The sequence below is a fragment of the Anas platyrhynchos genome, chromosome 16 (assembly GCF_047663525.1).
Source record: "Anas platyrhynchos isolate ZD024472 breed Pekin duck chromosome 16, IASCAAS_PekinDuck_T2T, whole genome shotgun sequence".
Classification (NCBI taxonomy): Eukaryota; Metazoa; Chordata; class Aves; order Anseriformes; family Anatidae; genus Anas; species Anas platyrhynchos.
In genome coordinates this window covers 1,059,274-1,074,851 of record NC_092602.1, presented here as the reverse complement: position 1 = coordinate 1,074,851, position 15,578 = coordinate 1,059,274, and the positions used below count along the sequence as shown (strand labels likewise).

The window sequence follows — 15,578 nt, the reverse complement described above, 5'->3', positions numbered from 1 at the left end:
GATTGTTGTTGCTGAGGTAACCAAATCAGCGTAATTGCTCTCTGAAAGGGAGTCAGGGCTTGTCTGATGGCAGCAGCACCAAAGGAGATGCGCTGGGGAGAGGCTGGCCTTGATCCTGGGACACTCGGCACGCGTGGCGCTCTGCGTGGCACCGCGCTGCCCAGGGGGTTGGACAGGCAGAAGGGGCCGGGAGGACGAGGTGGCTCCCCCTGCAAGGTGACTTACAGCAAACAAACATCTCGGGGCCGGATCAGTGGCTTCAAGAGGACGAAGCCTCCCTTTCTGTTCCTCCCAAAGGCAGCGGAATCACACCGCTAGCTCCAGCGGGCGCAGGAGAGGCCTGCGGAGAGCACCCAGCTCCCCCCGCTGCTGGGGGCTGGGTGGGATGGGGTGGGCAGGGGTGTCCTGGTGGCACCAGCCCCTGATGCTGCCCGTGAGCAGCGAGGTCGCAGAGCCCAGGGGTGCTCGGTGGGGACTTTCCGTGTTTTTTTAATTTTGCTGCAGGGCTGAGGGGCCGCCAGTGCCCAGCTATGGCCAAGGTGCCAGCCCCACATACGGGGGCTCTGCTTCCACAAAGCCCACTGCCCTGCTGCGTTGTCCTCTTCCAGCCCAGCTTCCAGCACTGCTCCCAAGGGGGGCACTGGGGCACGTATCACTCCCCCCCCCCAGCACCACTGCCCTCCCCACAGCCAGCGTTTGAAGGAGGGAAGGGGGCAAGGCTGGGCATCAGCAGGGCGGTGAGAGGGGCTTGGGGCGCTGGGGGGGGCTTGGGGACAAGGGGCAGCGAGGCTGGGGCAGGCAAAGCTGGAGCCTGCGGGCTGGGGGGGGGGGGCGGGAGAGCTGCCCAGGCTGGGGGGCACCGAGGCTCCCGAGGCCGGGGGGAGCCGCAGGGGGCTGCGGGGAGCCGGGGGCAGGGGGCAGAGCGCTGGGGCCGGGGGGGAGCCGGGGGAGGACGGGCGGGGAGAGGGGGGGCCGGGGAGCCGCGGGCGGGGCCGAGGCGCACGGCGCTGCGCGGGGGCCGGGGCGGCCGCCGGCGCCCTCCCCCGCCGCTCGGCTCGGCTCGGCTCGGATCCGCTCCGCTCCTCGCTCCGCCGCGCCCGCTCCCCCGCACCGGCACCGGCAGCGGCGGCAGCCCCCAGCCCCCAGCCCCCAGCCCCCAGCCCCCAGCCCCCGGCCGCCGCCCCCCCCGGCTCGGCACGGCTCGGAGCAGCAGCAGCAGCAGCAGCGCGGAGGCTCCGCCGCGCCCGCCGCCGCCGCACGATGCCGGGGCCCCGCGGGCTGTGCCTGCTCGCCCTGCTGCTGGCCGGCCCCGCGGCCCCGCGCCCAGGTAAGCACCGGGCCGAGCAGGGGGGGGGGGAGCACGGCCGGGGTGCGGGGCCCTGCGCCCCTCCGGGGATGTGCGCGGGGACGGGCACGGGGCGTGCGTGGGGACGGGGGAAGCGGGGAGGGGGCTGCTGGAACAGGCCGGGACCCCCAGCACCCGGGGTCTCCGGGACCCCCCCACCGCGGTTCTGCGGCTCCCCGGCCGGGAGGAAACTTCGGGCACGGCTGCGAGCGCACGGCCCCGGCCCCGGCGCGTCCCGGCGCGTCGCGGCGCGTCCCGGCGGCTCAGCACGGTGCCTGCGGACAGCTCCCGGGACGCCGCGGGGAGCCCCGGGGGGGGCAGCCGGGGGCCGTCGGGAGCCCTGTGCTGCCGGGGGCCGGGCCTCGGCGGCGGCTGTGCCTGGGGAGCCGGGACCCCCCCCTGGAGCTGGGACCCCTCCGGGAGCTGGGACCCCTCCGGGAGCTGGGACCCCCCCGAGGGCAGCTGCAGGGCAGGGTGCAGGGTTGGCACTCCCGGGGTGGTCTCTTGGAGTGGGCCCAGGGCACAGCAGCGCACTGTGAGATTTGGAGGACCCCCCTGCTTCCCCCCCCCGCCAGGAGGGTCCCCACTGCCCCCCTCCCTGGCACCGGGTCCCAGCCCCCCCGGGGTGCCCGGTGGGTGTTTCCATCCCATGGAGGGGGTGGCCGTGGGGCGGCGGTGGCTTCCCGCGGGGCTGCGTGTGCCTTCCACGTGCTTGACGTTTCCACACAAACTGGCTCCCTCTGCTTCTCCCACCGCCGCCGTGCCAGACCTAAGAATAGGCTCCGGGACCCGTGTGCGGGTGACTTGACAAAGTCACTGCAAACTGGCACGGAGCCTCCGGATTGCGAATCCGCTGCCAGCTCTGGGAGCTGGTACCGGGGAGGCTGCGGGGCCAGGGCGGTGGGGTTTGTGCTGCTCCCAGTACGGGTTGGGCAGTGGGAGAACTGGGGAGGCCGGTGCCCGTCTGTGCTGCAGCGCTTGTGCAGGGCCTGGCAGGCTGACCTCCAGGGCTGGTGGTGTGGTTTTAGCAAAGATGAGCAGCTCCTGAGGGCTGTGCAATGCTTCCTGCCTTGCTTTCATTTCTGTTCTCGTCTCCAGATTGCACTAAAAGACTTTGACTTTTCCATCTTAAACCCTGTCTTCCACGCAGATCTTGTTTACCGAATCTGTCCTTTCTGGGTAACAAACCAGAGATGAGTGTAGGCTGTGGCATTTTCCCTCTCACCTGGATGTGTTTGTGCTCTCTGGATGACCGTGCACGTACTGCTGAGGAATCAGCCCCGGGGGCTGTGCACATCCTGTTTCAGCCCGGGACACACAGGACCCGTTTCTCCGCTGTGCTACAAACGCTCAGGCAGCTGGTGAGCTGTGCTGGGAGCCGTGCCCGGGCAGCTGCTGCCCAGGGGACCCAGGGGGGGCCCAGGGGGGCCAGGGGTCCGGGCTGTGCCAACCGGGGGCAGTGGGGGCACTACCAGCCTTACAGCAGCCAGGGGCAGGAGGCCCCCTGCCCGTCGGCAGCTCCGGGTGGGAGCAGCAGCACGCAGTCGGGCTTCTCAGGAGCAGGATTTGGCCCTCATGGCAAGCACGATCTGTCATCAATCTCAGGGTAGGAGAACGCGGCGTACTGAACTCCTCCGGTGCTGGCAGAGAGGGAGCTGATAAAGAGCTGACCCCTTGCGAGGCTCCGTGAGTCACCGCTGCAAGCCCCAGCTCTGCGCAGGCAGCGCCAGCCCGGGGGGGCCCTGCTGCCTGCCAGGGCCGTGGTCCCAGCTCCAAATGGGACCCTTTGTGTGCTGTGAGAGGGTGGGGGGCAGCACCAGACCCTGCTGGGGGACCATTCCTTGCCCTCCTTCCGTGACTTTTTGGCTCCTTCTCTCAAGAAGCCGCCGGTGCCACACGCCGCGCACCCATCGCTCGCTCTGCCGGTGGCTTTTTGGTGCTCGGCACTTGTGGAGTCACCTCGGCCAACAGAGGAGGTGGAGAAACAGCTCCTGGCAGTATCATTCCCTGCCCACCTGCAGCCCGGGCAGTGCAGCCGGGGGGTTGGGGTTTGGGGGGGGCTGTGGGCCAGGGATGCTGCTGCTTCATCCTGCGGGGCCCCAGGGGAGCCCCCGGCACAGTGGTGCAGGTGGTGCTGGTGATGCAGAGGCAGGAGCAGAGCAGTGAAACCCCCGTGGACCATGGCAGAACCCGTGGATCCTGAGCAGAAGCACCAGAAGGGGGGTGCTGAGCACCAGGCTCCTCTGTGACCCCCCCGCTTGCCCTCCTCCTCCCCTTCAGCCCGTTGGTGCACGGCTGTCGCGGCACAGCGGCACAGCACCGCGGCTCCCGGCTGCAGGACAAGGGCAGCGCCGCGGGAGAATCCCAAAAATTGGCGTGTCCAGTGGTGAGAAACCAAACGTGGGCTGCAACAAGTTGGTGCCGTGCTCCCTCTGCAACCGGCAGCACCCCAAGCGGTGCCATCGCAGGAAGGAGCCGACGGCGAGCGCTCAGCCGGCCACGGAGAGAGGGAGGGGAGGCGTGGGGAGGGGTCAGCGGCCATCGAACTGCCTCTTCTTTCTTCTCTGCTGCTTACCAGAAAGAACGGGTAAGGTCTGGATCGGCAGCAATGCAATTGAATTAATAGCTCAGCTCTCCACTCCTCCAGTGCTTTAGCCATCATGAATGCATAAAGATGCTATGTGGAATGTGCGCTCTGTGGATTTTACAGCGTTACGAATGGCTTTTTCTGTGCATTTCTCATTGAGTGAGGAATTTGATGGAAGTATTCGGGCCCGAAGATGCAGTCTGTAGGTTAATGCAGCAAAGTGTGCTCACCTGCCGTGCTGAATGCCTCGTATAGGTCTCGTAAAAGCAAACGCTGTAAAAAGGGAAGTGCGGAGCATTTCGGTGTGCAACCCAGCCGCTGTGGCTGTAAGTCAGCTGTGGGTTCAGAAATTAACAGACACTGAGATACGGATGAGCCAGTGCACATGAGGTGTGGCAGGGCATCACCGCCTTTATATCATCCATGGGTGATAAAAATGGATGGGGGGACAATGCCACCTCCCCCCGTAGGGCCAGAGCTGGTCACTGGGGATAATCAGGGACAGAGCTGAGCTCCGTGCCACTTTTTTATCCCCTTTGGTACAAACAGATTTTCTTTTTTTTAATGAAATGTGCTCCGTATGATTAAATACCATGCAGCTTTTGATCTAGACTACAAGCAGCCTCACAGATCAGCGTGTTTTACATCCTCTGTCATGGTGATGAGCACTGCCAGTTCCAGCGGGGTTCTGGAAAACAAGGAACCTACCGTGAGCCATCCAAAAGTTATTTACTTGATGGGATTTTATTTTTCAAATATTTGAAAGTGATTACTGAACAGTAAAGTATGCTCCAAGGAAATCCTGTTACAAAACACAGGCTATATTTTAATTAGCATAACACGCAGTTACATGGCTGGAGCTGGAGCCTGCCAATAAATGTATCTTGCGGGAGTTCGGGTAGATGCCTATAGAAAATAAAGCGTGAGCAGCGGCTTTCCAATTTTCCAGTCCATCAGGATGCATTTACCCTCTTGTCAGGAGTATGAAATTGCTGAATTCAGTGCTGAGCCAGTGCTGTGTCTGTAGCGCTGGCGCTGCCGGGCACGTGGTGCTGGGGATGCCAGGAGCACCCTGGAAGGGGTGCTGAGGCTCTCACCGCGTGGTCCTGGTGGCGTGGGGAGCTCGGATATTCACTGAGCCTGGAGAGAGGAGCTGGTGGGAAGGAAGAAGCAAAGGGAAGGGATGGTGGATGGAGCTGGGCAGGCTGCTGCGGGGTCAGGGGGGATTTCTGCGGGGTCAGGGGGGATTTTGTGTCATTCTGACTCAGGTTCCTGCGGTTCAGCTGCTGCTCACAGCCACCTTATGAGGCTTTCCAGGGCCCTTCCCAAAAGAGCCTGCTTCCCAGGCTCAGTTTTCATGCTGATGAGCGCGTGGTGATGCACGGACCAGGAGCACCAGGGACACCCGTACGGTGCCAACCCTCAGCTCCTCGCTCTGCAGCCCTGCGTCCACCCCAGCCTGCATCAGCCGGGATGAAAGGAGGGAGAAATCTCCCCCGCAGCAGCCCTTTTCCACCGAGATGCTAAACGAAAGTGTCCTTTATTTGCAGGAGAGGCTGCCAGATGCCTGCCTGGTGTTGCAGCTTGCTAATAGCCCGGTTGTTAGGGTTGGTGCAGGGCCCCGGGGAGCAGCCCCATTGTGCCTGGGTGGTGCTCTGCCTCCTGCAGCCTCACCGGGCTGGGAGCAGAGCTGGGGCAGCTCCAGCCCCACAGCCCCGAGCCCCACATTTCTGCTGATCTTGCAGACAGCAGCGCTGCTCCTGGGCTGCCCCCGTGCTGCTGCTGCTCCGGAGTGGCTGCTGCAGGAGCTGCGCCGCTGGGAGGGTGGAGAGGAAACACCGAACTCCTGAGCCATGCAGCGACCATGGGCAGCCCAGCTCTGTTCCCTCACAGCCCTCATCCGTGGGGATTTCAGCAATTAGAGGAGGTTCTTGCCACCAGTCCCTGACCTGCTTCGTGTTCCCTGCTGGTCCCAGCTGGCCTCTTGTCCCCAGGGTCTGCAGCTCCCGGTCCCTCTGCTCACTGCGGGCATCGCCATGGGCACTGCTCACCTCCCCCTGGCATCACCTGCTGGGCTCTGTACGGGCTGCACAGCCCCTGTTGGTGCCTGCACCCCTCCCAAATTGCTGGGGGGGGTCCTCCAAGGGGCTCTGGGGAACGGGGTGAGGGCAATCAGCACAAAACCGGGGGACTTTCAGGTGTGGGGGGCTGCGGCTGGCGCAGGAAGGGAGCGGAGCGCTCCTCCTGCTATTTCCAGAGGAGACTATTTCTGCTCCAGCGTCTTCCTTTAACTGACGTGGATGTGGGGTAGCAAATCCTTCGGTGCGTGTTGCTGTGCGTTAGCATCACGCCGCTAAAGCCGGTGGAGTTGTGCTGCTTTGCAGAAGCCAGAATCTCGCCAGGCCCTGGCCTGCAGCAGGACTCAGCGTGCAGGGGACAGCGCAGAGCCCAGACATTGCAATCTTTTTTTATTTTTATTTTTTTTTCTTCTCCTCCTCCTTTCACTGGTTATGGGCCATGACAGCGGCTGACCCCATGGGACCTGAGTGCTGCCCGAGCCTGAGTTGTGCTGGTTTGCAGAAGCAAGAATCTCGCCAGGTGGTCCAAACCCTGGTCAGGGGCTTGGCCCCACATCTTCTCTGGAAGAGCAAGGAGCACGGAAAGGAAAAGGGCAGGATGAGAGCCGGACAGATGGCTGCGCGAGGAAGGTTCAGCGGAGCCTTATGCAGCCGAAAGCTGGCTCCTGGCAGCAGGAGGGAGCGTGCAGGCAGCCTGGCCAGGACGGGCAGCCTTGGAGGTGTGATTGGAAATGCAAAGCTTTCGTCTAGAAAGGAGATTCGGTGCCAAACGCGAACGCATCCAAAAACTCAAACTGTGACAGAAGGAAAATGCGCGGGGCTGATCCTGGAGCCGTGCAACCCGCGCAGTGAAAGGGCTGCCACGTCTGCCCGCATCACACGTGGGCACCTCCTGGGCCAGGAGGGGATGGTCAGGGCACTGGGAAGCGCTCGGTGCCGCCGTGATCAGGGGGAACAAAGGGGCTGGGCACATCGGGGCACCGGGGTGAGTCTGCTGCAGGACCCCCAAGGGTGAGGATGGAGAGGGGATGGCAGGGGGGAGGCTCCCCAAAGGTCTCGCAGCAGTCGCTGTTGGGGCTGGTGTCGTTCTGCGAGCAATGCAGCGAGCTGATAAAGGCAATAAGTGAGTCTGAGCATCCAGGCATAATGGAATGGGAATAAAGTGGGGGCTGCGAAAGAACATTCAGGAAATGGGGCAATTCGGGGTGATTTCAGAGCTAGTCGGAATGGCTGGAAATATTTAAAATTCAAGGGAGAATCTCCATCTGACTTTTTAGGGTGGATTAATGGAGCGTGTCAACATTTGGTGGATGAGATCCTTCATCTCTAGCAGATCGGTGGCTGGGGGACAATACAGGAGAAAATCATTTCTGATATCCCTGCACCGCGCTCCTGCAGCCCTGCGGCTCGTCCCCCCGACACTGGGGCTCCGTGACACTGCACAGGCGTTGGGCTTGCGTTTTCTGATGGTGATTTAAAGTCAATTTCAGTAAAAACCGGACTATTCCTGACAGCCATAAACTTCTATTTGCCAAGATGCCGAGTCCCTAACTGGAAAGACCTCTCCTGTGCCATCCCTAAAGGCCTCCCAGAGCTCCCAGCACGTCAGCATCATCCTGAGTGCAACAGGGAGCTCTGATCTCCGCTTGGACACAGCCCCAGTTTTTCCCCCTTTTATCCATGCAGCACTCCTAAAATTGCTGTTGGACACTATATTTACATAAACTCGTTAACCAGTAGGGTCTAAAGCCCCGGCAAGCTCTACATGGTGCGTTAGGTTGTAGGAAGAGGATTTTATCAATTTACTGAGCGCACAAATCAACAGAGCAGAATTTACAAACCCATCAAAAAGCGAGGTGACAGTTTGGAATTAATCCTCTGCCCGAGGCACACAATGTACCTCCACAAACATCTCACAGCATAAATATAGTTGAGAAATAGCGAAGGAAAATGCAACTCCTAATGCCTTTGTACGCTGCCAGCGAAACGGCTGCGGCACCGCGCGGGAGATGAATGGGGCTAATGCCATCGGAAAGGTGCTGTTGTTGCATCCCACTTTATTTTTATCCGAGACTCGGTCCCCAGCCCGCGCTGTTACAGGGAAATATTTCAATTTGTCTTTATATTCAGGATTGTCCCAACATAAATTTCCCCTGATAATTTTTCTTCCTCCTTCGTTCTTTGAAAAAGAACTCAAAGTAGTTTCTTCGCACACACGCCCGGAGCGGGCAGAGGAGACGCAAGGAGCAGCACCTTCGGTGGGCACGAGGTGCCCATGGGTGCTGCAGGTCCCACGGGCCTGTTGGTGCCCTGTGCAGGTGTCTGCACCCCAGGACTGACGGCGATGCTCCCCGGCACAGTTGTACATTGATGGATGCGGGGGGACAGGGGCTCGGCAGGATGCTGCAGGCAGAGCCCTGGCTCCGTGCCATCCACCAGCACGATGGGCAATAGCACTGCTCACTGCGTGGAGAGAGAAATCTGCTTTGGGTCTCCAAAGCGAGTGCCACATGCTGAAGGACGAGGATTAGCGCTGCTCCCGGGCCCTCGGAGCTGTACCTCCCGCAGGACGCGGCGCAGGATCCGTGCAGACATCTCGGTGGCAAGGAGCTGGAGCCGCTCTCCCAGAAGGGGGTTTGCAGCTGACTTTTAGATGAAATCAGTGAGGCAGTTTCAATTAAAAGCAAACTTTTCAAGCTATCTAATCAAAAAAAAATATAAAGGCTTCTTTTCAGCTTTTGTTTCCAGCCCACAGAGGAGCCCGTGCCTGGCAGCGGTGAAATGGCTGTCTTTATTGTGTCGGCGGCTGTGAAGGACATAGCGCGGCGCTTCCCATTTCAGAATGCATTGAAGCCTTCTTGGAATTCATTAGGAAAGGTAGGGAGGGAAGGGTGCAACAAACCAGGAGCCCTTACAGCTACAGCCTAATGTTCTCCTGACAGTGACACATGGGAGGATTACCCGCTTCCCCCAGAGGCGCATCCTTTCAGTTTTTTCCAGTGCAAAACGTCTTCTGCAGCATCGACATTCAGAAGCGTCCCCATCCCTCTAGCCGGGGCTTTTCTAGAGCGTCTGCAGCACGAGGCAGGCTGCAGCCCCCCCGTCACACTGCAGCTGCTCCCCAGCATCGCGGGCAGAGGCCACCACGGCTCCTGGTGGGGACCTGCCTGGTGCCACCAGAGCAGCTCTGCTGGGTGCCACCAGCCTCCTGCTGCTTGCTCCTGCCCCAGAGGCAGAGATTTTCGTGCCCCCAGCCCTCCCCAGGCACTGGGGCCGTGCCGTGGGAGCTGCCCTGGCTCCGGCAGCAGGGTGCAGAGCAGGGGGGCTGCAATTCATGGCCGTGTGGGTACGGTGTCACCCAGCCGCACAAATCGAATTGAGTCACGGCAAATGACATCTCCTCAAGTGCCTCGAATTATCCAAGCTGGCTTCCATGGGCAAGGGCTGGATTTTTCCACATTGCCGCTCCACATGCATCAAACCGGCCTCGCAAGCAAAGTCTTTCTTAAATTATACAGCATTGCCTCTTTGATCAAAACAAAGAGCCTGAAAGAATAGCAAAGGCAACAGTCTGCTTGAATTCGGGATTATGAGCCCAGAGTTAGAGTCTGCTCTGAAAAAGACATTCAGCTCTGAAAGGCTCCTTCCTGAGCCCCCCTGGCACCGTTCCCAGCTGCAGTCCAGAGCATTTGCCGGCGGAAAGCACAAGTTATGAGCCTGTGTTGAACCTACTGCTGCTCCTCCTGCTCCGGTTGCTGCTCCCACGGAGTCAGCTGCTGGCTGCCACCTGCACAGCCAGCACCAGCCCCGTCCCGCTGCGCCCAGCCCCGCTGCCCCTCCAGGATCACTGCCTGGGCTCCAGCACCCCCACGGCTGTGGGTTCAGGATGTGACTGTCCCCATGGGGTGAGGGCTGGGGAGATGCTGAGCGCCCTGCGAGGGGCAGACGGTGGGGTCTGGGTCCTGGTGTCAGCTGCCTGGGTTAAACACGGTGCTGCCAGCCTGGAGAGCAGCACCCGAGGGCTGTCCCCACGTGGAGACGGCACAGATCCACTTCAGCAGCTGCTGGTCATTCCTTGAGCATTCCCAATCACACATCAGAGAGACAATCCTTAAAAACAGATAGACGTATCTGTGAAATCAATCTTCATCATGCTATGCTGCCATCAAAAGTACACTAAAAACAACTGTTACCCCATAGGAGCATAAACAATAGCAGGAGTAGGAAAGAAACGCACTCGGGCTGGACCACACACTGCTTTTTTATAATTTGCTGATTTGTTACCTGCTGCGAAGAGCAGAGTCAGGTATTTTCTCCCTGCATTTCCCAGCCAGCAGGGTGTGTCAAAAATAACGATATCGCCGGGGAACACGCACCAGCACCAGCGATACGACGTGGGTGTCGTGCAGGAATACGGGAGGAGCATCTGATGACGTTGCGCGTTGATCCAGGTATCAAAGCGCTTGCGGCTGGGCTTGTTTGGTGATGTTCTCCCCCAGAGCAGGAGCAGTAAAGCAACTGCGGTGTCAGGCACCTGCCAAATCCTCATGTTGATGGGAAGCTGGAAAGCTGCCCCCGAGGAGCCCCCCTGCAGGGACCCAGGGGCCAGCCCTGCTCCTGCTGCACCCCAGCACCCCAAGCACTGCATCCACAAAGCAGGGCTTGTGGGAGCAGCCTGAGGGCCAGCATATAGGGGCTGCTGCACTGAAATCAATCCAGCTGTGCTTAATGAACAAAACAAGCAATTGGTTACGTATTTTGTTTCCTGTGTATGGAGCTGCTGGGGGGGAAGGAGGGAGATGTGTTCCTGTGCCACCCCTCACCCCCGAACTGCTCGCCTGGGTGGGACCCCCACCACGAGCTGAGGGCCAGGCGCTGGTCGTGGGTGCTGGCTCCTGGGGCACGTGGAGCTGCTGAGCTCTGGGAGGCTCGTTAGCAGGGGGGGCTCGTTAGCGGGGGGGGGGGCTCGTCAGCAGGGCGCAGGGGCTGCTCCGAGCGGCCGTGCCTGCCATCCATGCCCTGGTGCGCTCGCGCTCTCAACAAAGAGCTTGTCATCTTTGTTCCCGCTGTACTTGCACCCCCACAAAGGCTATCATTATCCTTTCTGTTATAATTAAGATCAATCAAATGGAATAATAGAGCAGAGGTCAAGGAAGGCTTTTACTTCCTTGGGGAATAAGGGACTGCTTTCGTCAGAAATACCAGGGAGCCGGTTTAATTGTTCCAAATCTCAGAAATTACTCTCATGCCTTATAATTGCATGTCCTCCTGTATCGGAGGGAGGAGGGCCTCCGAGAAGTCCTTTGTTTCAGAGCACGCTCGCTGCCTGGCCCCAAAGCCGGCCCCACAGAACTCACCTGGTGGGCACCGAGGGAGCCCCGCAGCCTCCGCACTCCCCCACAGCCCCGGGGGCTGTTCCTATCGAGCAGCATGGCTAGATTAATTTTTACCAAGGTCTGACGGGTAATGTCACCGATACCAGGCTGGTAGGAAACTCCCCGGGTGTGTATGGGTGCGGAGCTTGCGGCAGCCCCCTCCCCAAAAAGCCAGGCTGGTGGGACACGGAGCCGTCCCTGGGAAGTGGGGGACCCAGCGGGTGGCCACCATGGCCTGCTGCAGCGGGGCTCTTTGCACCGGGGCCACCTGAAGGCTCGTGGTGGCCACTCTGCCACCATGCAGGAGGACCCTGCTTCTTGGCTGACACTGCGACGGCTAATGGAAATATCTTTGCTATCCATATTAATTAAAATAAAGTGCAACGGCTCGTCGTTGGGCTCTGTGGGAGAAGCTGTACATAGGTTATCATCATCCAGCAAGACACAGCGCAGAAATGGAATTAGTTCTGCCAGGCCATACTTAAAACACAGCTCACCGATGACTGATACAGCCGACAATTAATTTTATAAAAGGCACTGCCACTGAAGTGAAGGAAGGTGGGGAGGAGCAGCAGCTGCCCGCCTGCCCGGCGTGGTGGCCATGGGTGGGCTGGGGGCCCCGTCCTAGTGCCCCCAGTGCCAGCCCAGAGCTGCTGCTCTGCCTCCAGCAGGAACCCATTTTTTGCAGGAAAAAACAACAAAAAAAGCAAAATATAAAAATTGAAGTTTACATTTCTTTAGCCAAACCTTTTCTAAACATGGGTGCGGCCAGACCCAACCTGCTGTGACACGGCGAGGCACTGGCAGCTGAATGCTTTTGTTGCTTTCCTCTGAGGGAAAATGCCAAGTAGCGGCGGAGGTGACTCTGACAAAGCGCATCACGTCGCCCCGTGGGGTTTCAAGCTGACAAACAGCGTTTGGGAGCAGCACGCGCCCTGTCCCTGCGCCTCGTGCCGGTGATGCCGCTGCTGTGCCAGGCCTGGCACTGGCACGGGGCTGGGGGTGCTGGGCTCTGCCCCGGTGCTGGCAGCCTCCGGAGCTCCGGCAGCCCCGTAATCGATGCAGCCCAATAAGTGCGATAACCACAGCCATCAGTAACCCAACACTGTTCCTGCCTTCCTGATTGCGAGCAGCGGGACTGTTCGCAATCTGTCAGGAATCATTAGGCGCCAGAGCCGCGTAATTTCGGAGGAGTGCACCAGGGGTCTTTTCAAGGGCAGCAGGCAGGGACAGCCAGCAGGAGGGGAGGTTCTGCACAGCCTCTGCCAGGGGAGGGAATGCAAACAACGGCATTTATTGGGGAAAGTTTGTGCCCCCAGGGGCAGGTAAGGGAGATGAAGGGGCAAGCACCCCGCTGCAGCAGCACAGATCCACTGCGGCACCCAGAAACGTGCCAGAGCAGAGCCCAGCTTTGTCACCAGGGAGGCAGGGGCATGCAGGTGGACACAGCCGGGGGGTGGGAGAAGCCCCTGCACCCCTGGGCCACCCTCCTGCAGCCTTCCCCTGGCCAGCCCCTGCCCACCCTGCCCAGCAGAGCTCCCTTGGGGTGCCCCGAGTGCCCCACGGGCAGGCACACAGCGCAGCCAGCAGCCCCCTGAGCCACCTGAGCCCCCCGGGGCTGCCGCCTGTCTGTTCTGCTCCTGGCAGCTTGGACGGGATCCACATTTGGATTCCTGTTACATGCTGTGAAAGAAATACAAGCCTTGCCAAGCAGCTCTGGCAAAGGCAGCTCGGCTGTACCCTGCGCACGGAGCTGTGCCGGCAGCTCCGGCAGGAGCCCTCCGCGAGGCTGCGATGTCGTGGCGAGGAGCGCAGGGCGGTTCTGCTCACCTGAGCCCCTGACGCTGCGTTGTCATTTCTTATTTTCTTTTCTGGAGTGGAAATCAAATCAAACCAAGCAGCGAATGCGCCCCAGACAGGTAGAACAAAATCAGGAGATTTTGAACAGTCGGATAATCCACGGCTGTGACCGCCTGGGAGCGAGAGCATGAATGATTTATAACTACGCGGAGAAATACTGATCTGTTATAATTAAGCCTAAACTTTGTGTCCCAGATGTTTTGGGGCTGTGTGTTTGTAATTGTTTCCTGGCAGTGCCCAGATACAGGCAGGTTCAGCTAACCCAGATAGTTGTCGGTGCAGCGCTGCTGTGCCCGCTGCCATGCGTGCCAGGGCCAGGATGGGGCTGACAGGGGACACGAGTGAAGGTGGGGGGAGCAGGGGACAGGGGAAGGAGGCCACCAGCTCACAGCCCAGCACCGTGGGTGCTCTGGACAGGGGGATACTGAGGGACACGCGGACAGCCCCTGTCTGGCACCCTGCTCCCAGCGCCTTGGGGTCATTTTTTGGGGCAAAGCCCTGCTGGCTGTGCTGTACGGACCCTTCCCGGTGTGGGGCAGCTCAGGAGGGTCCCAGGAGCACCATGGCTCTGCTCCCCAAGGGTTAACCGCAGCACTCACTTCCCAAGATCTGCTACAGCGCATCTTAATAGTGATGGAAGATTAATTATTTTAGTCTCAGATAGCTGACTAGAATGGGCTTTTTGTGTCTAAATATACTCTCTCTTTAGGAACCCATTTAATTTTATACCCTGATATAGATGACTAGGCTGGATGATTAGTTGAGAAAGAAGGAGCTTCTCTTCCCCCGGTTCAATTTGTAGCCTGAAAAGCTGCCAGAATGCTCCATTGCCTCCCTGCGGGCTGGCGCTGAGGAACCAGCACCCCGGCACCGCTGTGCTGCCCTCGCCCCCTGCCCTGTGTGAGCGACCTGGGGGCTCAGGGGGCAGTGACACGGGGGGGGCTGTGTGGGGCTGGGCAGGTCCCATCCCATGGTGGTGGGGCTGGAAGGGGCCAGCCTGGGGCACACCTCTGAGCGTGGAGGTTTGGTGGGCAGGGTGACCCCGCGGGGAGCCTTCTGCTTGCACCGGGTGAAGCCCAGCCCTAGGAAGGGGAAATTCTCCATGCCACCACCCTGCCACCACGGGAGAGGGGTGCCCGTGCCTGGTCTGTGGGGACACGGGGAGCACAGGCAGCAGCCACTGCATCACCAAGTGCTCCCGGAGCCACGGGAGCTGGCGTGGCCAAAACAAATGCCTGCGAGTCAAAGTCGTATCGATTCCGGCTCCATGAAGCAGCACTGGGGAGGAAAATCCATTTTCCTCATAGCTCGGAGAAGTGTATAATTTCCAGGCATCTGTCAGGCGGCCGCGGATCGTTAGAGCAGTTACAAGCTTCTCCGGAGCATGGGGGGAGAGGTTTGCAAGTTTAATTCGTGTATTTGTTGTGCTAAAGCAAGGCAGGCACAAGCAGTACAGATCCTCCCTTAAAGTGGGTTTTTGGACAAGCGTTTCATTGCCAAAATGTCATCGTGTCGCCCCCCCGGACAACCCCTGCCACAACCCCTGCTCGCCCTCAGCCTGGCCTCGGGGCTTTTTGGCCCCTCTCAGCCCGGAGCTGAGGCCAAGCGCTTTCAGAAGGGGATTTCTTGCAGCTGCCAACCTGTGTGTGGCTGCAGCATCCTTCAGCTGCTCCTGATCCCTGCTGGGAACACCTGAGCAATGCCAGAGCCCCTCCAGCCCCCCTCATCCCCAGCAGCAGCTCTCCAGCACCTCGCCCGCTCGCTCCCCGCAGTGGGGACGTGGTGTCCTGGGGACGTGGTGTCTGTTGGGACCCGGCCCCTGGTGCAAGCCCAGTGCCTCTGTGGACAGGGAGGACCCCAGCACCCTGCTGAGCCCTGCCCTCCCCACGTGCTGCTTTCCCTGCAGGACAGACGGACAGCACGGAGCTGCTGTGGTGCAGGGAAGCGAGGGCCCTGTGTCCTCCTGCCCTCCCCGGCCGCGGCGCTCTGCCACCGCCCCGCGCCGCCAGCATCCTCTGCCTGTAATGAGGGGTTTCCATGGCAACCTTATTTGAGCGTTGCTAGTGACACAGATGTAAATTTTAAAATGAAATATTCAGACCACAGTGCTACGAGCATAAATAAGCCCCAGTGCATGGCTAATTCGCCATCGACTTAAAGCTGCCCTGAAGCCCCCGGGGCCACCCGAGCCCCGGTGGTGTGCGGTGGTCCCCGGGGAACCACAGCCCTGTCCGGCAGCCAGCAGGGCTGGCACAGCCCCGAGCTGCAGGGCAGCACCCGTGGGGCAGCAGAGGTGCTGCAGCAGCCTCAGCACCTGCCTGGGGGGCTGCAGG

At 60.2% G+C, this 15,578-nt stretch overlaps 1 protein-coding gene across 2 annotated transcripts in view; it reads left to right on the top strand.

The window, feature by feature from the left end:
- Positions 1-1,181: 1,181 nt before the first annotated feature.
- Positions 1,182-15,578, top strand: part of SEZ6L (seizure related 6 homolog like) — a 34,598-nt gene continuing 20,201 nt past the window's right edge. Inside the window, exon 1 of one of the 2 annotated variants that reach the window (XM_072024351.1) lies at positions 1,182-1,327. In XM_072024351.1, coding sequence (XP_071880452.1) covers positions 1,261-1,327 — 67 coding nt within the window. In that variant the 5' untranslated portion in view covers positions 1,182-1,260. The remainder of the gene's footprint in view (positions 1,328-15,578) is intronic. The other variant, XM_038187524.2, reaches the window with a different exon arrangement.